The 27,423-nt window shown below is 31.9% G+C and overlaps 9 protein-coding genes across 9 annotated transcripts, besides 1 other annotated feature; 5 read left to right on the top strand and 4 right to left on the bottom strand.

The window, feature by feature from the left end:
• Positions 1-139: 139 nt before the first annotated feature.
• On the bottom strand, positions 140-1,418 carry TVAGG3_0354150 (protein serine/threonine kinase protein; the record flags this gene model as incomplete). The annotated part of the gene is made up of 1 exon (XM_001322301.2): positions 366-1,418. The coding sequence occupies one exon, from the start codon at positions 1,416-1,418 to the stop codon at positions 366-368; it is 1,053 nt and encodes a 350-aa protein (XP_001322336.1).
• Positions 1,419-2,978: 1,560 nt separating this feature from the next.
• On the bottom strand, positions 2,979-4,299 carry TVAGG3_0354140 (uncharacterized protein; the record flags this gene model as incomplete). The annotated part of the gene is made up of 1 exon (XM_001322302.1): positions 3,423-4,196. The coding sequence occupies one exon, from the start codon at positions 4,194-4,196 to the stop codon at positions 3,423-3,425; it is 774 nt and encodes a 257-aa protein (XP_001322337.1).
• A 2,947-nt stretch (positions 4,300-7,246) lies between these two features.
• TVAGG3_0354130 (uncharacterized protein) lies at positions 7,247-9,026 on the top strand (the record flags this gene model as incomplete). Its single annotated transcript, XM_001322303.1, has 1 exon — positions 7,365-8,792. One exon carries the CDS (start codon positions 7,365-7,367, stop codon positions 8,790-8,792), a length of 1,428 nt encoding a protein of 475 aa, XP_001322338.1.
• Positions 9,027-9,246: 220 nt separating this feature from the next.
• TVAGG3_0354120 (uncharacterized protein) lies at positions 9,247-11,227 on the top strand (the record flags this gene model as incomplete). Its single annotated transcript, XM_001322304.1, has 1 exon — positions 9,247-11,043. One exon carries the CDS (start codon positions 9,247-9,249, stop codon positions 11,041-11,043), a length of 1,797 nt encoding a protein of 598 aa, XP_001322339.1.
• A 306-nt stretch (positions 11,228-11,533) lies between these two features.
• On the top strand, positions 11,534-11,856 carry TVAGG3_0354110 (uncharacterized protein; the record flags this gene model as incomplete). Its single annotated transcript, XM_001322305.2, has 1 exon — positions 11,534-11,716. One exon carries the CDS (start codon positions 11,534-11,536, stop codon positions 11,714-11,716), a length of 183 nt encoding a protein of 60 aa, XP_001322340.1.
• Positions 11,857-12,886: 1,030 nt separating this feature from the next.
• TVAGG3_0354100 (ubiquitinyl hydrolase protein) lies at positions 12,887-19,784 on the bottom strand (the record flags this gene model as incomplete). Its single annotated transcript, XM_001322306.1, has 1 exon — positions 13,572-19,784. The coding sequence occupies one exon, from the start codon at positions 19,782-19,784 to the stop codon at positions 13,572-13,574; it is 6,213 nt and encodes a 2,070-aa protein (XP_001322341.1).
• An 814-nt stretch (positions 19,785-20,598) lies between these two features.
• On the top strand, positions 20,599-21,376 carry TVAGG3_0354090 (maturation of LSU-rRNA; the record flags this gene model as incomplete). Its single annotated transcript, XM_001322307.2, has 1 exon — positions 20,611-21,345. One exon carries the CDS (start codon positions 20,611-20,613, stop codon positions 21,343-21,345), a length of 735 nt encoding a protein of 244 aa, XP_001322342.1.
• A 1,907-nt stretch (positions 21,377-23,283) lies between these two features.
• On the top strand, positions 23,284-23,730 carry TVAGG3_0354080 (ubiquitin-like family; the record flags this gene model as incomplete). The annotated part of the gene is made up of 1 exon (XM_001322308.2): positions 23,284-23,730. One exon carries the CDS (start codon positions 23,284-23,286, stop codon positions 23,728-23,730), a length of 447 nt encoding a protein of 148 aa, XP_001322343.2.
• A 486-nt stretch (positions 23,731-24,216) lies between these two features.
• TVAGG3_0354070 (serine/threonine-protein phosphatase 6 regulatory subunit family) lies at positions 24,217-26,505 on the bottom strand (the record flags this gene model as incomplete). The annotated part of the gene is made up of 1 exon (XM_001322309.1): positions 24,217-26,505. The coding sequence occupies one exon, from the start codon at positions 26,503-26,505 to the stop codon at positions 24,217-24,219; it is 2,289 nt and encodes a 762-aa protein (XP_001322344.1).
• Positions 26,506-26,676: 171 nt separating this feature from the next.
• Positions 26,677-27,423: part of a mobile genetic element that runs on past the window's edge.

The raw sequence follows: 27,423 nt of genomic DNA, 5'->3' as shown, positions 1-27,423 counted from the left end.
ATCAATAAATCTTTTCAATATTTTATAAATCTAGCATTTTGGCTTAGAAGATATAAATGACTTGATTTTATTATGCTTTGTATATTGAGATGTACTCTACTTTTGGTCATTTATTTAGAAGATAATTTTCAATTTCATGGTTATTTTTCAAATCCTAGTATTATGCTTGTATTTAAAAACAATACTTTTGTAGATCATTATTTTGCATCAAAAAGCTTATATTTCAAAATCTATACATTTATTACAAACAACTAATATTTCAAAACAATAATTTTTGGTGGTGTTTTTCTCTTCTGAGATGGGATAATTTGTACTGCAGGATGCACTTGGAGAGATTTCCTCATGAATGGCGCCTGCTGCCTGCATTAGATTAGAGATGGCAAAAGGCTGCAAGCTGGGCAGGATTCTTTTCTTTCTGGTTTGCCATTCTTCTTTAATAGTGGAACTCTTCCGAAAAACTTGTGGTCATTTTTAATTAATTTATAGGAAACAGTATTGTCGTTAATAATATTCATTTCCAAATCAGCCTTAACATTTGATGAAGAAATTCCATATCTAACTAGATCTTCTTCAATTCCAAATTCGTCATAGTAAATATTTTTAAGACGAGCTTCAGTTAATAAAATTTCATCACGAATCCAAGGATGCTGGCAGACTTCTTCAATGTTAATTCTTTCTTTGGGGTTCTTGACTAGAAGTTTGGTTATCAAATCAATAAGTTCATTTGAAATTTTACCTTCAAATTGAGGTGGCTTATAAATAATCGCTCTAGCAAGCTTTGTAATGTTTTCACTAGCGAAGGGGAAGATTCCAAAAACTAAAGTGTATAATAAGATTCCAGAGGCCCAAATATCTGCTTCAAAACCATATTTTTGGCCCATTAATATTTCTGGAGAAGCATATTGAGGTGATCCGCAAAGGGTTTCTGTTAAATGATCTTTTTGAATAAATTTCGAAAGACCGAAATCAATAATTCTGATATTGTTGTGATCATCTAATAATATGTTTTCTAACTTGATATCTCTGTGGGCGATGTTCTTTTCTTTGTGAAGAAATCTAAGCACGGTTGCTAATTGTGCAAATATATGCTTAGCTGTTGACTCACAAAGCTTTCCTTTTTCGCATAACTTGTTAGTTAAACAGCCATTTCTAATAATTTCCATCACAATGTAAATGTATTTTTCCGATTCTATTATTTCGTAAAGATCAATAATAAATGGGTGTTGAATGGAAGCTGAAATTTCCATTTCTCTCTGTATGCGTGTTTTGTGGTTCTCATCGTCCTTTATTTCTTTTGGAATCATCTTGATTGCAACAAAACAATTTGTTTTCTTATGAATAGCAGCATATACTTGGGCAAAGCCTCCACTGCCCATGCAGTACTTAACTGCATATTTCGAGGTCACGATATCTTCCATACTTTGAGAAATATAAATTGATTACAGATTTTTGTTTTAGTATAAAAATTGAGTTAAGAAAATTGAAAGAATTATTTTTTGTGATATGCTCTCACAAAAAATAATGGTTAAGTGGCGCGACCCAATTTGCAATTCATATGACTGCAATATAAAATTCAAATAATGAAGAGTAGTTGAGATTCATTCAAAAATTGATTGTTTTTTGAATATTTATAATTTTGTGGGATTTTTTTTGAAATTTGTTAGGTTAATTACAGTAGCCAACTTAAATTATTTCACGTTATTTATTGCTTAAATATTAGTTGGCGATTGGTACAGGCATGTTTCTAATCTTTTCTTATAAGAGTTTTTAAAAATTAATATCATCAGATATACATATAGAGCAATCATTTCTTTTCCTAATTGTCCAGCTATACAATTTTAATAGAATTCAAAATTTAGCTTTCATGTATTCTACAAATTGACCAATGAATAAAAATAACTCATAAAAATTTTAGTAGGCCAATCCCCGTTAACTTTATAAACGCATTGAAAATATTTGAGAAGTATTTTTTCTAACTAATCGTCCAACTTTATATATTTTAACTCTTCATATGATTTGCATGCATTCCATAAATTTTCGATAACTTTAACTTTTCAATTTTTTATAACAAATTTATCAAAAGTCATTACTTTTGAGGATACTTTCAATTTCATAAAATGGCTATGGTAATGTTTTTAACTATATAATTCATATTGTGATACAATATTATAGGCAATTATATAGACATTATCGGAAAAATAGATAAAACGTATTTTCTGTTTTGATTCAATATTTCTCTTTCTTATTAAAATATATCTAATGCATTAAGACATCGGAATCTGCATTATTTTTTCCATTGTTGAAGATTTTTGAAAATTTATTTTCAAATACACGCCAGCCCAAATTTTATGAGGATGTTTTATTGTCGTCTGGGAAAAGTGACAAAATTATTATTGTCGTCTAAAAAGGTGACAAATTATTATTGTCGTCTGGAAAAGTGACAAAATTATCATTGTCGTCTAAAAAATAGATTTTTCAAGCATGTTTCGGTACCTAAATAAAGGAAGAACATCAATTCCATCTATGTATATAGTATGCAAACACGCATGATATATGGAGTAGCTCTTTATCTGGCTAAAAATCCTATTATTTGAAAATTCGCATTGTCGTCTAAAACCGCCAGACGACAATAATAATACCCCAAATTTTATTCTATACTTCCTTTAGAAATCATTATTTGATATCAAATACACCAAGGTTATTACTTAAATGCATATTTTTCAAGATTTCAAAACATTATTTCACGATTTTTCAAAATTTCGAATTATTTTCTGACATGTCAATGCTATCTTATTCGTTTTCTCAATCCAAAATTAAAAATTCTATTTTTTCATCAATTTTTAGCGGATAATTGATAACAGTTTTCATTAAAAATTTCAACTATAATTCACAAGCAATCCAAATCAAATGAAAGGCCTTAAATATATTGATAAACTTTACAAATTGTAAACCAAAATTTTGGTTCAATATTTTGCTAAAATCATTTCATAATGTCCCATTTTAAATCATCGGTTACAGAAGACTTAATCACCCTTACAGTTATTCCGATTATTAATGGAAAAACAGAGCCAATGGCCATTCAATATGACAGAACAACCGATATAACGGTAGAAGAAATTGTAGCACAACTTTCAGTCACATACCATGTCAATCCTTCAACTATACAGATGAGAATACCCGATGCTGAAGATAGTCCTATGTATTTAGTGCAGCATACTGCAAAAATTTCTATGATTAGAGATTCATCCACTCTTTATGCAATTATTAAGACAGAATGATCTTGTTTAGTAAATAGATATTCTTTCTATCCAACTTAATCAGAAATTTTACGTATAATTCAAAATATTTTTATTGATATTTTGAATTTCATTATAAAAACTTTATGAATATCAATTTTTTAACATCTAATAAATATACTTTTTTTACTTTAAATAATTAGCATATGGGTTTGGTGCTGGTTCTTCTTGATTTGTTACAACAACTGGGGAAGGGGGCGGAACACCATATTGTACAGCAACAGATTGATCTGGAGCAAATGCTCCTGGGGCATAAGCTTGGGGATCATGGTAAGTTTGAACATTTTGTGGTTGTTGCTGGAAAGGTGCAGCGTAAACATATATCATTGGCTGCTGTGGTAGGTTTTGTTCCTGAACATTGCCTGGGTATTGGGCAAGCAAAGGTTCTTGATATTGACCAGTAATTTCTTGTTGCTCGGCAACTTGGGGAGTGTTCTGCTTTTTCTTTGCATTGCAATTCCTACAGTAGCATGCACACATAGTTAGAGAACAACATAGGATGAATAAAATCAGGGAGCTTATTGGAATAACAATTACATCAGTACGGCTAGATTTGTATGTAGGCGTACGGCTTTGTGTTCTACAGCGAGAATAACTTGATTGATAACATGGTGTAGGACTCCTTGTTCTGTAGCTTGTCCTTGGTGTTGGAGATTTGGTTGGTCGTTGTGTTGGGAATGGAGCTGTTTTATTTGGATTAAAAGTGAAGTTTTTCGTTGGGGTTCTGGTATAAATAATTATTGGTTTCGGAATTTTTGTGATGACTGGTTTAGTTGTTATTGGGATAACTGTTTTATGTGGGTTTGTTGGATCTATTGGTTTAAGTGTAGGTCTTGAATAAGTTCGTCTCGTCTCGTAATTTCTTGATTGTTGGTACGCACGATCTCTGTTACTATTCATGTGATGATTTGGGTCAATCGAGAAAGTACAACGTGCGAGTAATAAGATAAAACACATGAATTATAATTATGATTAAATTTTGAATCAGGAAGATCAATATCCGATATTTATGGAGAAAATAAGATTGGGGGCGAGCATCATAAGAAAAATTTTCGAAAAATAGGGGGTGTTAGTATACTCAACCCCCTCATTAATTATCGTTTCTAGAGGAATAGGAACAGAGGCCTTTTTTCAGGTAACCTTTAAGAAGTTTCCGAAAGAGTTTATGCTCATATAACCTCATTTCCAGGTAAATAGGGGGTATTGTTCTACTAAAAGTTTAGTTGCATACTGGCCTCGTTTCCTAAGAAACTTAATCAAGAGGCTATCTCAATAAGCCTTGACCAACAGGAATAGGATAAAGGAATATGCAATACTGAACTACCGTAATCTTAAAGCAATAACCGATAGACGCAAGCTCATCACTACTTGTTGGTTGTTCAACGAATCTTTTTATATCACAGTACACTACGCGTATCTCATACCTCCATCCAATAGATGATTTACTCATGATTACATTTAAAACCCAAAAGTAGACATTCTTTTGAAAATATTATTCAGATTCAACGAAAACTTTCATTTATGATACATGCATATAAAATCTTCCAAGATATAATTACTTATCTTAACAAAAAATATCATTCTTTTTCTATATTTTGAACAAATTTATGCAACCATCATGATTTTCGTCCAGTAATCAAGTCTCATACCTCTATGTATATATGAAATCATATTTTCTCCGTAGAATACTATATTTTTTATATTTTTACTAAATTTTAAATTTTTCACTTCTTTTTAATTTCCTTTTATTAATAGCACACTATCCTCCAAGATAGATTTTCATTTTTTTGCATAACAACTACATTGCTACATATTTTTTTACATAACAATTCTTATCTATTGTTAAAATTCACTAGATTCGTGTTCACATTAGTTTCACATATTTGGGGAATACTTATAGCTTCTTAAATTTCAAATTGAATCTTTTCTTTTGTTTGATTATTCTGATAAAATATTCTCAGCTTATGCATAGAAAATTAAATTTGATTACAATCATCTTTTAACATGTAATGTTTATGATAATACTTAAATTTTTATCTAATGAAACTAACTTTATTATGTAAGGGTGAAATCGTGACACACTTTCGTCTTTCGTAGGCAGTAGTGGTTGTTACAAAAGGTAACTTCGAATGTAGCGTGAAATCTGCAAAAAAAATTCTGAAATTTGAATGGAGAACACAAAAATTGAATAGTTTACGTCAATAAAAAAGAGAAAAATTAAGCCAATGTGTCTCGAACCTAGGACTTAGAGCAGCAATCCCACTGTTTATCCCATTACACTAGATGCATCTCTCACCTCAGTGAATTAGATCAACTATATGATAACTTTTTCCCCATTATATTCTGGTGGAAAAGTGACAAATAGCAACTTTGACCCTCTCTCATTATGTAAGGTATATTACAGACTTAAATTCACATCAAAATAATGCAAAATGAATCTAGTTGTCAATCCAGATTTCAAAATATTTCATGAAATTTGATTCCCTTCATAATTTGAATAATTATTTCAAATCAAACAAGAAAAATCATAAAGTAATAATATCGGTTTATTTGGCTCTGAAAATAATTGCAAATATTGATTTAATAAACAATTTAATATATTATTTTTCGAACAAAGAGAATACTATTCAAGAAAATTAAAAAGTTCGACATCTTCTATTAACTTTAACATATTTTTGAATGTATGATCTCAACGCAACAATACTATTGGATAAAAAAATTCGGTGTGTAATGGTTTTACTTGAAAAGCGTATGGGTATTGTTTAAGATAATGTATATAATACAAACGAGGATACTTATAATGATGCTTGAACAAAAGAATAATGCTGTATTAAAGCAGGGAGGTCAAAGAACCGAAATGCATGTTTCGGTAATATTGATTACTTATTCCACAAGAGTGATGGTAAATCCTATTCCTGTTGGTCAAGGCTTATTGAGATAGCCTCTTGATTAAGTTTCTTAGGAAACGAGGCCAGTATGCAACTAAACTTTTAGTAGAACAATACCCCCTATTTACCTGGAAATGAGGTTATATGAGCATAAACTCTTTCGGAAACTTCTTAAAGGTTACCTGAAAAAAGGCCTCTGTTCCTATTCCTCTAGAAACGATAATTAATGAGGGGGTTGAGTATACTAACACCCCCTATTTTTCGAAAAATTTTTCTTATGATGCTCGCCCCCATTTTCGAAATTTCCATTTAACACCATTTCTCTATTAATCAAAGGAATTATAGATCATTGAAAATTCGTTAACAAAAATTCTGAAGGTGGCTTATTTTAACGGAATAAAGAATAATATAAAACTGAAAATTATTAATGATATCTAAAATTTTTCAATAACAATTTCAATTTTTTGATAATGAACTTTTTGGGTTAAAACCTATCACCAAATTTTCAAACAGATATGCCTTAACATAGGTGAAAAAAATCGAAAATGAAATGCGAAATTAAGTTAAAAGCACAATTTCCAAAACTATTGAATTTCAACATGATTATTTTATTAAAAATATTATTGAATCATCTCTTTTTGAACCAAGGAATTTCAAATATTATTATCAATTTGATCAAAATATCATGGTCAAAATGATTGTTGAATGAAAAACTCTGATCACTTTGGATAATATGTATTTTACGAGACTATTGCAGTAGTTACTGAGAATCAAATATTGTTACGCATAAAAAAATGTTATTTAGCACCAAAAACATAATATTTGAAATATATCAACAGGATTCCATCTCAAGATTCAGCAGTGGGATCCAAATAAACAACCAATCACAGCATTTCAGAGTGAAAACATACCAATCATGCTTAAATTAATTTAGTGAGAAATATTTTCCTTTTTTCCAACGAAAAATAAAAGCACGGAGGTTTAAACTCGAGAAGAATGAATGCATGTTGGGATATCAATTACTTCAAATTGTTTAGGGCTTTTCAAATTCATAAAATATCGGATCCATGATTTAAAATGATCGTAAATTTTACATCATTGAAATTTAATGATAATATGTTTAAATATACAATGATGTATTGAAACAGCTTATCTAACCGTTGCATTTTCAAAATCATAAATGTCGTGGGGAAGTGATCCAGTACCTGAACCTACTCCTGTTCCTTGCCCTGATTATACATTTTATTCGGGATCTGATGAACAAATCTGTGTTTCTCCTGGAGTATACTTTTTCATTGGAGATATTCCGTATGGATTAATTCTTATTGTAGGTATAAGCTGGGCCATTAATATAACATTGTGGGCCATAGCTGTTCGCAAAAATCGCGAAATTCATCCTCCATTCGGGTACTTTATATTCAGTTTGGTACAAAATCTTTGCTTTGGACTCTTTATTTGGGGAATAATGCACCAAATATTTCAAGGAACGTCTATGTATACGAGTGCATTTGCTATTTCATTATTTATTTTAATTTTTTCTAACATTTTTTCATATAAATATTCATTTTCAACTAAGGAACTGAAACCAGGCTTGTTTTTAACTAGAAAACTCATATTCAAGAAGTTCTGTCAATGCTGTCTCTCATTTCATTTGGGTTTCCAAGGTCGAAAAAAGTTTCCAATTAAATGCGTGCTGAATGAAGAGAAAGCAGAAAAACTTGCTAAAAGAGTCTCAGGAAATCCTCCAATCCTTATAATTAAACCAATAATTAAAAATGGATTTGAAAAACACAAAGTTGTGTTCTCTGAGCCTCTCAAATATGGATCATGGGAAGGAATGGATGATTTGAAGATAGATCCAAATTGCGAACTCACTATTTTTAAAGCAAATTTTGTTGATGAAATTTCGGAAGATTTTCAAGGCTATTTAAAGCAGGCAAGTGAAGAATATTACAGGAAATTGCATGCATATTATATTGCAAGGCAAACAAATTATCGTCTCCGCATCAAAGTGTTTGATAATCCAGAAATGGAGTATGAAATGGATATTTACAAAGTTCCAAAATATTTTTCATTATGCCATAATAGCAAGTACGTCAAATTCTTAAATTCATGTTTTGGCAAATTTTTATTTGTCATTTTGAATTTATTCGGATTTTCCATAATATTTGATGACATCTTCTATATCATGGCAAAGTACCAAGAGATCGAAGTTAAAAGGAAAATTGCATTAGACGGATCTTTAAGATTCAAACCATATAAAGCAAATCCGCAATTCAGCAATGATTATTACACAGCAGAAGACTTATCGTACTGCAGGCTTCCATATTGGGATCCTGAACTTTACCTTTTAATTTGTTCAGAAATGCAAAAATCAGATTGCACTGACCATTATGCGCTTTCAATGGCGTTTACAGTTCCTCTACTTGATGGAGGTTTCGGATATCCAATTCCACAAAATCAAGGAGATATCAAGAATTCTCTGATTAATTCTCAAGAAGGACAATCTAATGATCAGCCATACTACTATGAGGTTCCTTATTCTCAGAAGCAAGAGTATGCTTATCCTCCGCAAATTCAAGAAAAAGATGTTAAAATGGATGTTTAAAATCCATATATTTTTATATGCTATTAAAATCTGTTATGTGCTTAGTTTATTTACTTTATTTTATTGAACATTTTTAAAATTTATCAAAATTTTTCTAATAAAACTGTTCACAAATGAGTTAATCAATATTATTTATATGCAAAACCCACATATCCTTACAGTTATGCATCATTTCATCAATAATTAACAATTTTGAATTCGAAATTTCATGAAATGTTATGATTATAACGATTGAAATACTACATATCATTTTAAAACTCTACCTAACTCAATAAAATACTGAGAATTTACTAATTTTAAATTTTATTTTTGAAAAAGGCTGCAAACTAAGATGAAAAATGAACTCTTTAAATCCTTGCTCTCATGCATAATTGTCTATTCAAGCAAAGATCTTGGGAGAGAAGAGATGCTGAGTTATAAATTGCGATAAAATTTTAAACGTATCGTTCAAGAAATGACGAAAACTCAGAGAGAGCACGTCGAAGAGTTTGGGCGAATTGGTGCATTGTTTAATCGTGCTATTGCATCTTCATCGCAGCGCGAAAAAGATGCTAATCTTGCAGAGTTAAAGAAAACATCAGTCGAAGAAGTACAAACACTCGAAGAACAAATCATTTCAAATGCGAATAAACAAAAACAATTAGAAGAATTACAAAAGAATTACGAAATTTTGAAAAAGCAACATGCAATTATGCAACAAAATCAGCTATTATTAGAAAAAATTTTAACAAAAGATCAAAAAATCGATGTTAAAAAGATGCTCAATACAATATCTGAACTAGAAAATGACATTCAATCATTAAGCACGCTTCAAAGACCAAATTTAGTAAAAAACGTATCTGCCAAAGAATCAAGACTTGGAATTAGACTATATGATGTTAAATTACAACGAGTTGAAGAGTTGATTTATGCTTTTAGAAAGCGTATTTTAGAGGTTGATAAAAATGAACAATATTCTTCACAGATACAATCAGAGTTTGGTAACAATGTTGGCTTACTTACAACATATAAAAACATATCGAAGGAAAATGAACAACTAAAACAAGAAGAATTTCAATGCTCACATGATGTCATTACAAAAAGACGTAATATTACAAATATGACAGATGCATCGATTAGAACTATGATAATATTTATGCAGCAAGAGTTACAGACAGAATTAAAAGCAATTAAAACTTTACATGATACAAAGTACAAAATTGACTCAAATCCAATCGAGAGTATTCTAAATAGTCCTGATTTTAAACATAATCTTCCAATAGAACATCCTGCTAAAAAGATACAGGCAATGAAACAAAGTCTCAATTCTGTGATTCAAGATCTTAAAAATGTAAAAGGCCCTGATGCAACAATGCTCAAGCAAGCTCATGACAATGAAGCTAAAAACCTTGAATTAATGGCATATCTTCTGAATAAGATGACAACAATCTCCAAATCAGTAGATTCAGCTAATGACGCCATTCAAGATCTAACAACACAACTATATCAAAGAACTATTGAACTTAGAAAGGCTAAAAATGAGTATCATGTCATTTTTGATCCATATCAAGATTTATTAAATTCTTACGTAAAATTATTAGGTAATCAAAGAAATAATATATCAGTTTCAACAACACTTTCATCAATTAGCTCTTTGTTCTCACTTAAAGACAACAATCTCAAAAGCTTTCTCGAATCTGCTATTTCTAATGTTAAACTCACTGGAGTTAAATCGAATCCGAGACCAGCAAGAAAACTTGCAGATGTTCCTGCTTCTAATACTGGATCTAAATCTAAATTCCATCTCAAGAACCTAAATCAATCACCAAGTTCATCGAAGCATGGCTCATCGGTGACATCAAATGTTACATCAACAGATCCATCACCTGCTCCTTCGGCCAAATTGTCCAGAACAAATTCAGTTGTCAGTCATAATTTAGAGAAAACAGATAAAATCCATTTGAGCGATCCATTCTTCAATTTATTATTGACATCAATTCTTGGAGAAATTATGGCTCCTATATATTCTAGTAAGACAACAAGATTAACACCAATCTGGAAGAATTTACATGACAAATTTATTGTTTCCATTGAAAATACAGATAGAGAATTTGGAGAAGAATTGCACAAAATGATAGAGAAACTTCAGATATCTTCTCATGAAATACTTGTTAAAGAAAAGACAGAGAATGAAGCTCAAACAGAAAATCCAGAAATGATTGATATAGAGATTCAAACAGAAGATACAAAACCTTTGAAAGGAAAACGATAATTTTGTTTCAATATTTTTTACCAAATGATTTTTAATTTTTGTTTTGTTTATGTTTTGAAATAAATAATTGTTAATTGATATGAGACATTTAAGATTTTTAAGTCGGATTATACCGTTGATATAACAATTGAAATTTTCGCTTTTCAAAAAATTGAATGAATCCATCTCATTTTTTGAATTTTACAATAGAATCTAATAAAATTCAGCTAATTAAGAAGCAATAAATTATGTCTAGAGACATTTAATTTTAAAAATTTATTTGTTTGAAAATCATACTCAAAGTCTAAATTTTATGAGAACGGTTTTATGTTTTCAATAGATGATTTTATAAAATTCCATGCTTTATCAAATATGAATTTAAATATTTGCATTAGTTCGCATACAATTTAGAGGTATTTCTGCATTTTCCAAGATTTTAGTTTTCAAAACTTTACAAAAACGACACATCTTTTCAAATAATTGAGAGAAAAATTCAAAAAATCATTTTAGAATGAAGTTATATGCCACAAGCTTCCTCGGCAGAGTCTACATCATCGACACAGATATCGATCCCTCTGTCTTAAACGACGACGAGTCTCATAAGGAAAAGGGTCCTCCAACAAAGGACTCCCCAGTAAAGCCCCCTCCAGCTACACAGGAGAACAAATCTTCTCAACATAACACACAATCATAATACTCAGTTATAATGGCTACTTATCATATACTATTATGTTTCATTTTTTTTATCCTGATTAAAGTCTGAGTGTTTGTGAGTTAATTATCAATCATTTACTTTAACATATATTAACAACTACTAGCAGGGTTGTTAAAAATATCAAAAATTAGCGTTTTGAAGACACCATGGTGTCTTATAATTTTTCCTTCCTTATTGGCGTGTAGAAATAAATGCGCCAATAGATTGAAGAAGAAGAATTGTTTTTCTCTTAATGAACTTTAATCCTTTTGATATAAGAATATTAAAAACATTAATATAATTTCGATTTCGGAAATTAAATTTCCAAATTTTTTGTCGCTTTCGGAAATAACAGGATCCCGCATCCAACACGCAACAACAAAACACAAAACACACTTTTTGGTTCTTTCATCGTTTTAATCGTAATTTATGTAATACATGATTTGGATAAATTTTACAAAAATAGAACCTATATTATATTCTTTTCAAAGATCCTTGCAAATCATCAAAAATAATTGTATTTTAAAAAACGATCAAATTATCCTTTCATTATTTTAAACTTAAATTAGTTTTTATGATTGACTAAAGCAATCATATTTATTCATCATTAAATAAACAAAAAAATAATATTTGAGAGTTATTTCAAAAAAAACACATTGAATTTATTAATTTGTCTCAATTTCAGTATTATAAATTTTTATAATTTCAATATTTTGAAATACACTTTTTAATATTTCAATATTTATGATATTTCAATGTATTAAGTGGTCTCAAATTGAGCTTCTCAAATATAAGTTGGCCTATTCAAATAATAAAATTAAATAATATTTAAAATAATAAATAAAAGTGATTGAGGTCATAGCAAAACGGCTGTTTCAGTCATTAATTCTTAAAAATAAAAAGGGTAAAAACTAAATAAAATAGGTAAAATTCAATAGTGTCTGTGCTATCGTTCAATTTGAAGGTGTCTTTTGAAGCCGCAAGACACATTGAATTTTTGAATAGTGTATTATGGTTTGACAGACACCAATGAAAAAAATAAAATGATATTTATTTTAAATATATAAGATCCTTATATAAAATATAAATATTTTATCATTTTATTTTCTTGTTTTAGAAATGTTTTTTATTGAAAAATTAATAAAACTAACTCCAAAATAAAATTTTTGATTTAAAGACACTATGATGACACCAGGCAAATCTTCCAAGACACCTATCGTCGGGAATCTAACAACCCTAACTACTAGTCCTTATATTGAGCAGAATAATAGAAATAGAATCGACTAGTTACAAAGTTTGTTGAGTTTAGAAATTTTTCATAAAATTTCTTGATACGAATTGAGAATTTGATAAAAAAGATTTGAGAATTCATAATCTACATGGCATAGTTTAGCACAAAAATATTAAAACACAAAAACTTTATATAAAAATTTTCACGACTTTTTTCCAAAAGATTTTAGATTTGAATAGTTTACAAATAATTAACTTTTAAAAACATATAATATAATAAAAATAGCCGCAACATAAGGCTTGATTGAAATGTGATATGAAATTATAGGAACATCATCTAATATAAAGATCATTTTAAAAGTGCACTTACACCCATCTGACTTTTATTCAAATTTTGACAAAACATGTGAAAAAGCAATTGATTTTAGACAACAGAATAAAGGATGAAGCACACCCTTAATGAAAATAAATGAGTTTATTTCAACAGGAATGGTTCTTCACCATTAATTCAGATCTTACCATTCTAAAACAATAGTTAAAAACACATAAGAAGTATTATTTTTTTATATAAACAAAAAATATATATTAATAAATAAGGAAAAGATTACTGTAGAATCTGTTTGATTTAAGATTCTTCAGTTTTTTCTAATGTTTCTCTCAATTCTTTTGTAATTTCTCTGAAGTTTTCTTTATCTTTAAATCTCTCGCAAAGTTGAGATAAACCGGAGAGTTTCTTTGGATCCAAGCCGCATTCGATTGCTTCTTTGGCAGCTTGAACCAGTTCAATAAATATTTTCTCACTTGGAATTTCCTTTGATTTTGTTTCTTCGATGAAAAACTTCATTCTAAAGTCTTCTTCTTCGATTCCCAAATTCTTATAAACTAAATATTTCGCATGCCCTGCTAAAAGTGGCTCATCTACCAATGGTTCAAGCCATTTCCTTTCTATCTGATTCTCGCCATGAATCAAGAACGAATCTTCAATAATTGAGTTTACATTCGACGGTTTTATTTGACAAATAAAGTCATTTAATTTGTCTAAAACCGGTTTTGTAATATTGGCACTTTTCATAATTGTCAACTGATTCAAATAATTATTAACAGTCATTTCCGTTTCATTTAAGTATTTAAGAGCAATTTGAGGCTGACATTTTGCTGCTAAACAGAGAATTTGGATAATTCCGTTGTTGTTTTGGATTCTGTTCAATGGTTCTCCGAAAAACTTGAAAACTTTGTAGGAGTTTTCTTCATCGAGTCCTTCAACAGATAAATGAGAAATCAAAGCGTTGATAAACACATTCGACAAGCAGAAGTTAGTTTGACTTGGCTGGCGAATGAAATCACTCGCTTTCACGTGAATTCCGTTTTTAGACAAAAATGATAAAATTTTCTGAACTGTTGCATCGTAATCAACAGCAATTGGTCTTAAACAATCCAATATTTTGATTATACAATTAATATTTTCTTTGTTTTTGTCAATTTCGTAACAGCCGGCAAAAACTTCGAAAAGTGACACAAAAACGGTTTTGCTTGATTTATATTTATCCTCAAATCCTTCTAAAAGTTCTTCTAAATGAGAAGTGAAGTGACCACTTATAACACGACACTTTTCAATGTCAACGGTTTTTGACGGTTTGAATTTCATTTCTTCCTGATCGAAATCGTTTTGCGGGAAATACGACAGGAAGTTGAAATATTCCGTTGGAATTATGAATGCGACCAAATAACTTATGAAAGTTCTCAATGTCTGGTCTTCATTCACAATGTAGTAAAACCATTGATCAATGTTGGATAAAAAGAAATCTGACATTTGACAGTTTTTGACAAGATAACAGAAACAAGCAAATTTGTCATGTAATGTTGACATTCTTTCTCCAAGTATAAATTTAAATTTATCTATTTTGTCAAAACCGTTTTCATACATTCTCAAAATGAATTCAACGACTTTTGTATACGAAAGAGAAACAGAGTTTTTGTCTAAGAAATTGTCAAGTTTTTCTTCATCATAATTGGCACTTTTGAGGAGTTTTGACAGACTTTCTATTGTAGTTTTAGATGTAAAGATTTCTTTGATGAAATCATCACTCTCTAAAAATGTTTTAAGTTGGTCATCTATCGGTAAAAGTGACATCATTGTCAAAAGTGAAGTGAAATCCAAATAACCGAAGAACATATCTTTCTTTATGTTCTTCTTTTCATTGAGGTAATCAGGGATTCTCTTAGATAATATCGCATGCAATGAAAATTGCCAATTTTTATCGATGGCAGTTTTATAACCGATTTCTGTCTGAACACAGTCATTCAAAACAGAAAACAGGTTCTCTATCGAATTGTAGTTCTCGCAAATATGCTCTGTTTCATTGAAAAGTGAAATGATCGCTGTTTCTATCACTTCACTTTTGACAACCTTAAACAAATTTTGCGCTCCGTCTCTTATTGACTGATCCAATGCGAAGAAGAGTGGTTTTGAGAAACTCTTGTTTTCAATCAATTCTATCAAGTATTTCTTCATGTTTTCATCGTCTTTTATCGATTCTGTCACTTTTCTAAAGAATTTTGGAGCTTTTTCTTGGAAAATAGTATAAGGTAAAACGTGACACATGTAAAACAAGGAATTATTATCTCTTGTTGTTGACATAAGTTTGAAATAAGGTGTGGAAAACAAAATATTGATTTCATCTAATGTCACGTTTTCTTTTTCTATCGTTTCTTTCATTTCATCAGACACTTTGTAGTCAGATTTATCATAATCATAGTCAACTCTATCATAGAAAAGTAAATATGCACTTTTAGACGAATTCCCAATTCCTGCTTCTAAAATTGATTTTTCTGACACAAACGTGACATTTTCATCGTTACAGAATCTCCATGTATCTGTTTCTCTGTCTTTCACATACGATACATAATGTCCGAAATTAGCAGTTCCTATATGGACGATAACACCATTCAATTTATAGTCAAAACCGCCAAATTTCAAATCAACAGGAAAATTGTAAATAGAGTCAATTTTTGTTATTGTCCATGTCGCGTAGTTATATTCGAATCTCGCTAATTGTATTATGAGGAAAGGAGGACAGTTACCTATTGACGAATATCGTTTGGCATCAATTTTACCGTATTTGTCACTTTTATATTGATTATCACCAGTGAAAAAGTCGGGAGCAGAGAGTTGTTCCAATGATTGGCTGATTGAAGAGACACCTTTGACTGGCATTGAGAATGCGTAGAAAGGTTCTTCTGACTCTAAGTGGAAATCGCAATTCAATCCGTCAGTGTGATGAATTGTTTTCCCTTGAAACAGTTTTTGAATGAAATCAACTCCAAGAGCTTTTTCAAGTTTATCAAGTAAGTTTTGGACAAATTCACATGCATCTTGTTGCATCATCGGATTCATTGGTTCTCCATCCCATCCGACCCATTTTGAGACTAAATCTGCTGGTGATTGTGCGTAATGACGGGAAAGAAGCATCCGAGAGTACAATGTCTTGAGGGAAAGCATGAATATGTCCTCTCCTTCGTATGATAAAATGGCTTTTCTCAGTGGAATTATGTAAAAGAACTGTTGCAAGGCCGAATTTAAGAAACAAGTGGCTCCAAGATTCATCAGACCTGACCCTGATGGTGATTTTCGTGGACAATCGCCATTTGTACTCCATTTGAGAACGGGATGCATGGAATTATGGAGATTTCGGATATGTTCTTCGAGTTCTACAGTGTTCAGGCGGCCAAGGATACGGCAGGCATTGAGAAAACTGCTTTTGTCGCATGTTCCGTCGATTTGTAAATATTTTTGAATAAGTCTGTTCGAAAGTTTCGATGCATGGTCATTGTCTATTCCTATTTTGACCATTTCCAGCATGCAGGCGAGTGCATCGTTGAGGTATTTGCAGTTCTCGTCGTCGAGTGATGACATGATCAGGTCAAATAACTCTTGGGAAAACTGATCTATGTGGAAACTCACTGATTTCAAGATGATTCCTTTGTTCTCGTCCGGGCATTCGAATACTAATGGGATGAGGATGTCCTGGTTGATGGTCAATTCCATGAACAATTCGTCTGCAATTTTCATTATTTCTCGATTTTGGCAAAGGAAGAACTTTTTAGCGGCATCAGGGAAATAAGATGGAAGAGCAATGTCTACACCTTTCAATTTCTCGATTTTCACCAGGAAATTCGCGATTAGAGTGAAATATAATTTTTCATCTTCGAAATTATTATATAATCGACCAAACAACGAGTCGAATATCTTCTGAGCGGAATATTTCTTGTCCTTAGCTGACAATTTCGTCTCAAAAAAGTTGATAACCGCGATATTCGTCGTCATTTGTATTTTAGACATACAATCTATCAGGTAATCGATGCCTCCTGTCTTCAGCAACACTCCCGGCTCGACCATGGCTATCAACGTTTCGAAGTTATACATGAATAACATTGGAAATTCAACGGGAAGGAAGTGGTTGTAGTTGAAATGGTCCAAGTACTGGATGGACTCTATGATGGCGAGTGTATATTGCATGGTTGGTATACAATCAAGTACTAATTTCGCTTCTTTTACGTCATCTTTCAACAAATCGTACAAAATACTCGGGATTTCACCATCAGCGACATACTCAGATGGTAACTCCGTGAATACTCGGTCTACAACCTTCTGATTCGTCGCTGGATAGGCTGTAATCTTAAGATCTCCGCTTTGCGCGTAATCTTTGATCGTAGAAATACTCGTAAGCTCTTTACCGGCGATTTTGAGTGTAAATGAACCGACAGGAACCTTTCCGTATCGTGCAACTCTGCGAGATAAGACAGCAATTGTCATATTCTCTGGGACAGAGTGCTTCTGAGTGGAAATAACACCGGAACCAGTGATTTCGACATTGATTTTGGGCGAAACTTCCAATCCGTGTGGTGTTCGGCTGTAAATTTCGTAATCTACTAAATATTCGGCGTCGACAATGAAAAATCTGAGAATATTGAGTACGAGATGCTTGTTTTCGGACTGCTTGAACACGGATAACCATTTTCTGATGAATCCGTCGATCATATCATAATCTGACAAAAATTTCTGGTCGTTGTTGAGATATGTGCGTACAAGTAAGTCCATTGAGTCTGTTCTTTGAGGATGGTCAGCAACAGAGAGCTTCCAGAGGATTTCATCGCCATCAAATGGGATAGATGTGATTCCTGTCTCAGGAGTGCTCTTTTGCATGACGATTTTGACTAAATCGATGAAGCTTTGGTCTATTTCGGAGAATTCGATGCTGTTTAGGAACTTCCTGATCTCATCCAGAGAAATAATATCATTTTCTACGGCTTCTTGTAGGAAATTGTATAAATCTTTGTCGTGGGAGAGTGCAAATATCTTAGTGCAGTCTTCTTCGTCGATTAATACTGAGTTTCCTACGCATAAATTGTTAATAAAATTAAATATCGGAAGTTTTGTTTCTTCTTCTGAATCTTGTAAGGTGTCAATCGCTCTCTTAAGGAATTCTACAGCTGAATCCGTGCCCGGCAATGACAATGCATTGACAGCTGTCCCTAAAATATCATAGGCCTCAAAAGTTGGAAAAGTGTCAAGAATTTGAGAGGAAATTTCCTTCAAGTGAGTGGGAGTTAAGTGATATCCTATCGTCGTTTTTAATGCCATTCTGGCCTGTTCTTGTAAATCGTTTTCGTCGAATGATAAATTCCAGAATTCGTTTCTAATGACTTCGTATTGCTGCAAAGCATCATTCCTACTGCTGATTGTATGTGCTAAATACAGTAAAAACTGGAACCAAATCTGATTTTTCTCATTTGGATGGATACACATCGTACAGAAGTCAAACAAGTATTCTACGGGTATGTACTTAGATATGAGAATGAACATTTGGTAGAATTTGTCTAAATCTGTCGGATGAATTTGAGAATTTTGGTTCCAGAGGTCTTGTATGATATCAAATGAGATGAGGTTCTCTTTAACAAGTGATGCAATGATGGATGCGATGTATTGCATGATCTCCGGATGCATTGCGTTCTTTTTCAGTAATGAAAGGTGTTCTTTGTCCAAAAACCACTTGAGAACAATTGCTTGTATGTCTTTCTGATCAAGCATGTACTTAAAAGCCTGATATCCGAAGAGTTGAATATTAAAAATTTCACATTTGGTGAAAATCTCAAATAGATTCAGCCATCCAAACACTGATTCATCCTCTACAAGAATCTTTGTAATTTTGTCGAGAATTTGGTATATATCATTTGGAACAATTTGTCTGATTCTTTCTTTAGCAATTTCGCATGCATGCTTTGTAAATTTCTTTGATACATCATTGAGATCGATTTCTGAGATATGTTTCTGTAAAAGAATCAAAGCTTGTGTAGAATGAATGATTAAAGGATAAGAATCTGTTTCTTTGTCAAGGAATTTCATTATTTTGTCAACAAGATTCTCTTCTTTGATAAACTCGATTAGTTCTTTATCAATATTTGAATTTGTATTTTTTGAAATCAAAGACCACGTTTCGTCAGGAATTAATTGATGTATTAGACAGAAGTAATCAGGAATTTCTTTTTCTAGAGCTTGGATGGTGAAATTAAGAATTGCTTTAAGACAATTTACAATTATTAAAATTTCATTTTCTGGAAGCGATCCAAGTTTTTTCAGTTTGGGGATGATCTTCCAATAGAGCTCTTTGATGAATGCAGACTCTTTTCCCTTAATAGGATCTTTGAATTCTCGATTTTCAATAAGTTGATTCATAAGATCTTGTATTTGGGGAACAAAAGGCTCAAAACTTGAAACAGTATCTATTGTGGATGTAATAACCATACACCAAGTTTCGAAATCCTCTTCTGGAGTAATCATTTTTTCAAAGAAAAAAATTTAAAAAGTGCCAGATTATGAAATCTCCGATTCCATAAAAAATCATATATTTCGATTATATTTCATATTTCATTATAAAAAAATTTCATAAAAAAATAGTCATAATTTCAGAAAAATAGAAAAGATGACGAATAATTCCATCACAAGGTATATATTAGAAATTTCTCATAATTTTATCGATTTAATCAGATTTTCAAAAAATATCATTTGTTCAAAAAGACATTATAGAGCATTACTATGTATGAATCATGCATTATAGCTTTAAATTCTGAGTACCAGACTTCTTGCAGCTAGAATGCAATCTTATGCATAAAATATCAACTTGAAATTTTTAAAGTTGACTCAAATCGAATCAAACCAATATTCATCACACTATCGTTAGAGAAACATGTGGAGCATTCTTTTGCATGAATTTATTGTAAAGAAATATTGATTTAAAAATAATTTCCTTTTAGAAGAGTATTTAGGTATATGGTGTGAAAGCAATGATAGAGCAAACTGTATATGAAAGCATGCTCACTCAAAATATAGCTTATATTCTTAATTTTGATTTGACCAAAATTAATATCATTATTTTATCAATAATTCATTAAGAACTGTAATGAACACACAATGGCAACGCAAATGACATACTGTGAGCTAACATTAAGGCCTGATCAAAAAATTCGATTTCAAAAATGTCCTTCTTTTCAAATCATCATCACAAGAAAAATATTCCTGAATATGTTATATTTAATCTTTCTCATTTTGCCAAATCATTATGGTCAACTTCTATCGTTCGGCGGTTGTTGGTCCTCCTTTTTGAACTATGGCTCCAAAGGCTACACGCTCAGCCCCAGAGAAAGTCATCGAAGACAAGGACATAATCCGCCAGGAACACCTCTTCGCTGAAGAGACAGCCGAGAAGGTTGCTGACAAGACAGCCCAGACACGCTTTCCAAAGTATGTCCAGCTTCAGCGCCAAAAGAGAATCCTCATGAAGCGCCTGAAGGTCCCACCACCAGTCAACCACTTCAACCACACACTTGGCAAGGACGCCGCTGTCGCCCTCTTCAAGTTCCTCGAGAAGTACCGCCCAGAAACAAAGGCTGAGAAGAAGCAGCGCAACAAAGATGATGCTGAGAAGGCTAAGAAGGACCTCAAGGTCGCCGGCTCTGGCAACAAGAAGGCTCTCGTCCAGGGTGTCAAGAATGTTACAGCCGCCATCGAGTCCAAGAAGGCCCAGCTCGTCATCATCGCTCACGATGTCGACCCAATCGAACTCGTCATCTGGATGCCAGCTCTCTGCCGCAACCTCGAAATCCCATACTGCATTGTCAAGAGCAAGTCCCGCCTTGGCCAAATCGTCGGCATGAAGACATGCTCCTGCGTCGCTCTCGCTGAAGTCAAGCCAGAAGACCGCGCTGCCTTCACAAAGATTGTTGACTCCGTCAACTCTGGCTTCCTTGCTCACTACAAGGAAGAAATGCACCAGTGGGGTGGTGGTGAGCTCTCTGAGAAGACAATCGAGAAGCTCAAAGCCCAGGGCAAGTACAAAGAGTAAATCTTAAATTAATTTCTGCCAATTTACAAAATATCTAACTATCTTTTTTACTACATAATCTAACCATCATACGTTACTGATTTTTTCTGAATTATTTATTCAATTTTTTTAAAATCCTTCTTTTTCTCAATAAATGGTATGAATCGCTTTGCTATAAATTAGATGTTTTTCATATTACGAAGCTCCTGACTCTTATTTTTTGCGACTTTATACTGGGCTGATGTGATACAGACTAGATCCAGAGATTCGTCAGCTGCACGAAATTGAGCTCCATATAGTAGAACTATATTTATGAAGATGAAATCGAAATCGATGCAATAAAGGTTACGAACGTATTCTAAGGCAAAAGATGTCTAAATTATGAGAAAATGCAATGAGCTTATTAATGAAATTAATGTTTGCAAATTCATCTTATGAGGCTTGAACTCAGGGACTTCATTTTTTGTAAAATCAGATTTAAATTTGATAAAAGAACAGAAATCACTGCCAAATGGTATTTCCACATTATATATCGCATAAGTAAATGCATGCTAATGGAGAAAAAGTTTGTAGTTTATATTTTCAATCATGATTTCATAAAAATAACGTGAAGAATAATCTACGAAATTTCAATACCCATCTCCTTAATTCAATATAAAAGCATGATATTTGCAAAGAGCTAATGATATAGCATCACAATGATCTGATAACCATGCAATAATGAAATAAGAACTTTTGAATTACCATTCACAAAAAGAAGGAAATGATTTTTATTCAAAAGTACTGACACTAAAATTTTTATTAAGGGTTTCGTTTTGCGAAAAAAACGTACAATACGCAATTTCGCTAAAAAACATTTAGCTAGCAATTTCGACCTTTGACTCCACTCAAGACGTCACTTTTTTAATTTTGCGGTATCATATTTTTGGAAAATCTTTATGAATATTATATAAAAAGTCTCTTTAATATCTATATTTCATATTTTTATCGATTTTTAAAGTTTTTGCGAAAAGTATTCAATTATTTTTGCTATTTGGTCGGGTAAATGTCAGATTTGCGACATTTTCTGATATGATATTCAGATTCTACGTTGATAATAATGCTTATAGAACCCTCTTGCTATTGTGTCAAAATTGCGAAACCGATAGCAAAAATATCTCGCAATATCAAAATTGAGATATTGAGTGAATTATGCATTATAGAGATTAAAAATCTGATTTGTGAAAACATCTCATCAGTTTCTAGCTAATTCAAAAATCTTTACTATCTTATTCGATTAAAATGAAAAGGGAATAGTTTCATTATGCTTTAAATGACAGCCTTATAATATAATCATAGTTTTCGCTCAATATGCAGCATTTTTTTTTCGAAATCTATGGTCAATATCCTAAATACTGATTGCTTTGCATTCATATCTCTTACATTTTCTATACCCACATCACTATTCATTGCTATTCCTATCTTTTTCATTTTTGTTTGTTTCTCATAATTTCTCAAAAAACATGATAACTTGATATTTGTAAATATCATACTTTATAACGTAAATAAGAACTTGACCTATTAAGAAAAGCAGTAATGAAAAGAAAATCTGAAATTCATAAAAATTACAAGTTTCTGATGACAATTAGCTTAATTAAACCAGGTACAAGATTATATAATTGTATTTTCTATCCAATTATCCATATAATATCTTATCCAGAAAAAATAACTTGATCAATACCAAATGATTTTTTAACTAGTAAATAAAGTATTTTCTTTACACACACATTGTATATCATAGTTTTTTTTTTGGTTTCGCAAAACATCCAAAAACAAATATGCTATAAAAGTGACAATTTTAGCAAAACGAAACCCTTATTTTTATCGAATATTGTTATATAGTGTATATATTGCATTACGTGTCTTTTCAATTTATTCAAAAATTGAGAATAAACTTAAAATTCACTAAATTATTTTACTATGAAATATTACGTGGTGCGTATAGCACCATTTCATGATTTTTACGTTCCATATCAAAACCCAATGACTGTATGGGATGTGAAAGACGAAATGGGCAAACAGCTCGAATGCCAAACAGGTAAAATGATTTTAATTTATAATGGGAAATTAATGCAAAATATGGACTTAGTTTCTAACTATGGAGCAAAATCAGGATCAATACTGTTTCTTGTTGTTTCTGGAATAAACAGAAATAAAATCCTTGCTCCAAAACGTGCTTTATTGGAAATTATTACTTTAGCAACTAATTTAGAAACAATGGAATATGGTATATTTAGGGAAGCAATGAAAACAATCAGAAGCGAAATTGATTCACCAAAAATAATGGCATTATCCATGGTTTACCCAACAATCAAGCCCACAATTGAAAGAGTTCATGACAGACTGAAAATGTTTATCAACCCTTAGACTTTCCAACTATCAGGCTCCTTTCAAAAACGCAGGATGATGCATTTAACCAACTCGAAGCATTTTCTGATGGGTTGAGAATCTTATCATCAGAGCTCTCTGATATCAATACGCTTATTGAAATCAATAGCGACTATGATGATTGCCAACATACAGAGGTTGAATCAGACGATGATAACTATACAAATCTAGATTACACGCCTTCTATTCAATCCGCTCCCTTGCCATACCAATTTAGTTATGATTTTGATGATTAATAGTAGTTCATTTTTGAAGCTTTATTTTGTATTTTAGTTTGTTTGTATACCAAAATAAAGTTGATATTTGTCTATGCATGGTAAATTTCAAGCTTTTTCTCAAAGCCCGCACTCACAAAATACATAAAAATAGAGACAATGAATAATAACAAACACTTGAATGATAATTTAATAAAAATCCGTAAACAAATATAAAAATAAACAATATAAAATCGGTAATATTGAAAAATTACTCAGTGCCACCTCGAGCATCAGCTATTTCGGCCTTAATCCAGTTAAGATTTAGATCATTTAATACATATGAAGGAATTGGAGGAGGTGGCTGCTTCAATATCTGTAAAACTATATCAACTAATGGGTTCGAGATATTTTGTGTAAGTTTCGAACTCGACTGTGATTTATCAGTTAATTCGTTTGAATTTAGCGGAGATGTAGCAGGAGAACTACCTGTAGATGAAGATGTATGGATTATTATATGGCTGGAACTAGTATTAGGCGTTAATGTATATGATTTCGGAATTATTACAGGAGCTGGTTTAATAGGAACGATTGATCCTGAATTAGAAGGATGTAGTATAGGTTGTTTAAGCGAATTGAGGTCATTCTGTGTCAATTCAGCTGAAATTCTTCTTGATGTATTTCCTTTTTGAGGAGCAACCATTAATCCTGCAGGTTGGAAGCTATTTACAGGTAGTTCAAGAGGCGGGGCTTCAATTTGATTTACATCTGCTTTGAGAGAAAATTTCGGAATTTCTGATTTCGGAGGTGTGGAAAATTGAGGTTTTACGTGTTGGTAGAAACAAGATTCATCTGTTGTTGTCGAAACCATTGCATCTTGTTTAGATCTCGTCTTCGTTTGTGTCTTTCTGTTATGAATTTCGACTTCAAGGACTTCTATGGCCAAAGAATCCGAACAGCTTAATGTAGCACGTGGAGCCATCATTGTTCTCAATATTGCACTTGGTTTCTTTAGCATTTGAATTGATTGTGGCGGTGGAGGAACCAAAAAAGGATTTTCTTCGGGTTCTCCTGTATCGAATTCATCAATTCCATGGAGGGAAGAGAATTGGCCAGAATTAATAGGACTCTCTTGCTTAGAAACCTTTTCGGTCGATGGAGTTTCGAGTTTTGGCTCGGATACGAAATGAACTTCTTCAAACTTATGGGGATTAAGGAGTCTGAGGTAGTTAGGCTTATTAATGTTCGGATAAATCTCTGCCATCTTCGCTGCTTCGTCTCCCCAGAGAATTACAGCGTTATATCTCGCTGGCATCGGCTGGGAAGTTCTCAGACGAAGCATTTTGAGTCTACTTTGGTCAATGATGCCTTCAGGAGGGTCATCAATTATTTTCTTTAGCGATTCTTGGTAATCTTGGTCCATAGGATCAACAATTTGGCCGCAAATAGCTTGTGTAAGCATGCATCGAATGGTACGACTGCCTATATTATTTTTCCAATCCGATTTATCATATGAAAAGTTCAAAATTCCGAGAAGAGTATTTTGCATTACTTGGCTATGCGAAAATTCACGGAATAGAGGTAGTGACTCGCGGACTAATATGTTGCTTGATCCAACGCGTATCATTCTGAACAATAAAAGCTCTGCCAAATCTGGCGAAATTTTGTATTGATTTTGTGTAAGGTATCTCATGGCTACTTGAAGCAATTCGCATGGTAATCTGAAGCATTCCAATATGGAAACGCATGATAAACATATTGTAGGGTTGCATGGAAGGAAAAGACCTAATTTTAATACAGATGCGCGCTCAGGATCTGAATTAGCGTCTTGCAAAATCAATGGCAAGCCTTGTGTAACAGCAGCAACAAATTCTTCATGAGCAGTAGCTCCTCCAAGTTGGAAATAGAAGGCTAATAAATCAATTACGCTTTTTCTTTGATCTGGAGATAAATGTATATCGGGAGTTCTCATAGCAAATTCAGCTTGAATGAATTCTGGTGTTTCTGTGCCTACTCCATGCTCATCCATCAAAGCAACGAAGAAATACCATAAAAAAGTCTGAGAATGTACTGTAGATTTAAGTATTGATCGTAAAAATGAGAATACTGAAAGATGTTGTATATGTTTTAATAAGTCAGGAAAAATCGAATGACTTGAATTGAAAATTGCAAACATTTCTCGCTCACTATCATTGAAAGCGTAAACGCATATCTGCATTATTGCTGTAATAATACTAAAATGAGGTTCTTCATCGCTTTTGAATACAGAGATAAGTAATTCTGTTGTTTTTCTATCGTGAGAAAGGCATCTTATCAGTGTTTTATTAGGAGAAGAGAATAAATCTATGATTTTTCTTGTTCGTTTCGGACTTTCTGTTGTATGTAGTAAGTTAATTAACGATGTAAAATTTTGTTTTGTTGTTAAAAACAGAATTAAGTCTTTATAATTCTTCATATAGGCAGAATACATATCAGGACAGTCTAAAACATCCTCTATTGTTATATTCGGCTGCGCTAGTAGCTGATCAAGAGCAGGAAAAGAAGAATTATTTGAAATCATACAAATTACCGATCATATTTTGAATGGATGTGTCAAATTTTGAGCATTGCCCCGTTCGAGCAAATTTTCATGTTATATGATATTATATTACATGTGAAAGAGTTATCATGGAAATTAAATAATATGGATCTCCTAAACTTTAATTCTAATTTGGATAAGTCTCGTCATTTTGAGTAGGGGTAATTTTAGCTAAAAGCGACACGCATGTAAAAAGTGACACACCCGTGAAGGGTGTGATTACCGATCGGTAATTTCGACAGTTTAGAATTTAAAATTTTTTATGGAACTGTTGCGAGTTTCATAAAGAATTTAAGGAATATAAGCAAAGATTTGAATCAAAATCTTAGACCTAAGCCGCTCGATTCGCTCGCGGCTTCCGCGAATTACAGATCAGCAAAGATTTGAATCAAAATCTTCGAACTAAGCCGATCGCTTCGCTCGCGGCTTTCTTTATTATTTTAAATTTGCATATTTCCATCAAAAGTTCATAAGGTAAAAAATTTCGTTTATTTTTACTAAGAAAAAAAAGGTTTTTGATAATAAATTTATTTTATTTCGAAAAAGTAGCAATAATCGTAAAAGGGTATTGATAGGCTTGCTAAAGTAACTAATTTTAGCTGTCAAATACTTTTGTATTTTGAAGTAAATTAGTATAAATTTGTTTTTACTTTTATTTCGAAAAAGTAACAATAATCGTAAAAGGGTATTGATAGGCTTGCTAAAGTAACTAATTTTAGCTGTCAAATACTTTTGTATTTTGAAGTAAATTAGTATAAATTTGTTTTTACTTTTATTTCGAAAAAGTAACAATAATCGTAAAAGGGTATTGATAGGCTTGCTAAAGTAACTAATTTTAGCTGTCAAATACTTTTGTATTTTGAAGTAAATTAGTATAAATTTGTTTTTACTTTTATTTCG

Source organism: Trichomonas vaginalis, chromosome V, assembly GCF_026262505.1.
Source record: "Trichomonas vaginalis G3 chromosome V, whole genome shotgun sequence".
Taxonomy (NCBI): domain Eukaryota; phylum Parabasalia; order Trichomonadida; family Trichomonadidae; genus Trichomonas; species Trichomonas vaginalis.
This window is presented reverse-complemented; position numbering and strand designations above follow the sequence as displayed.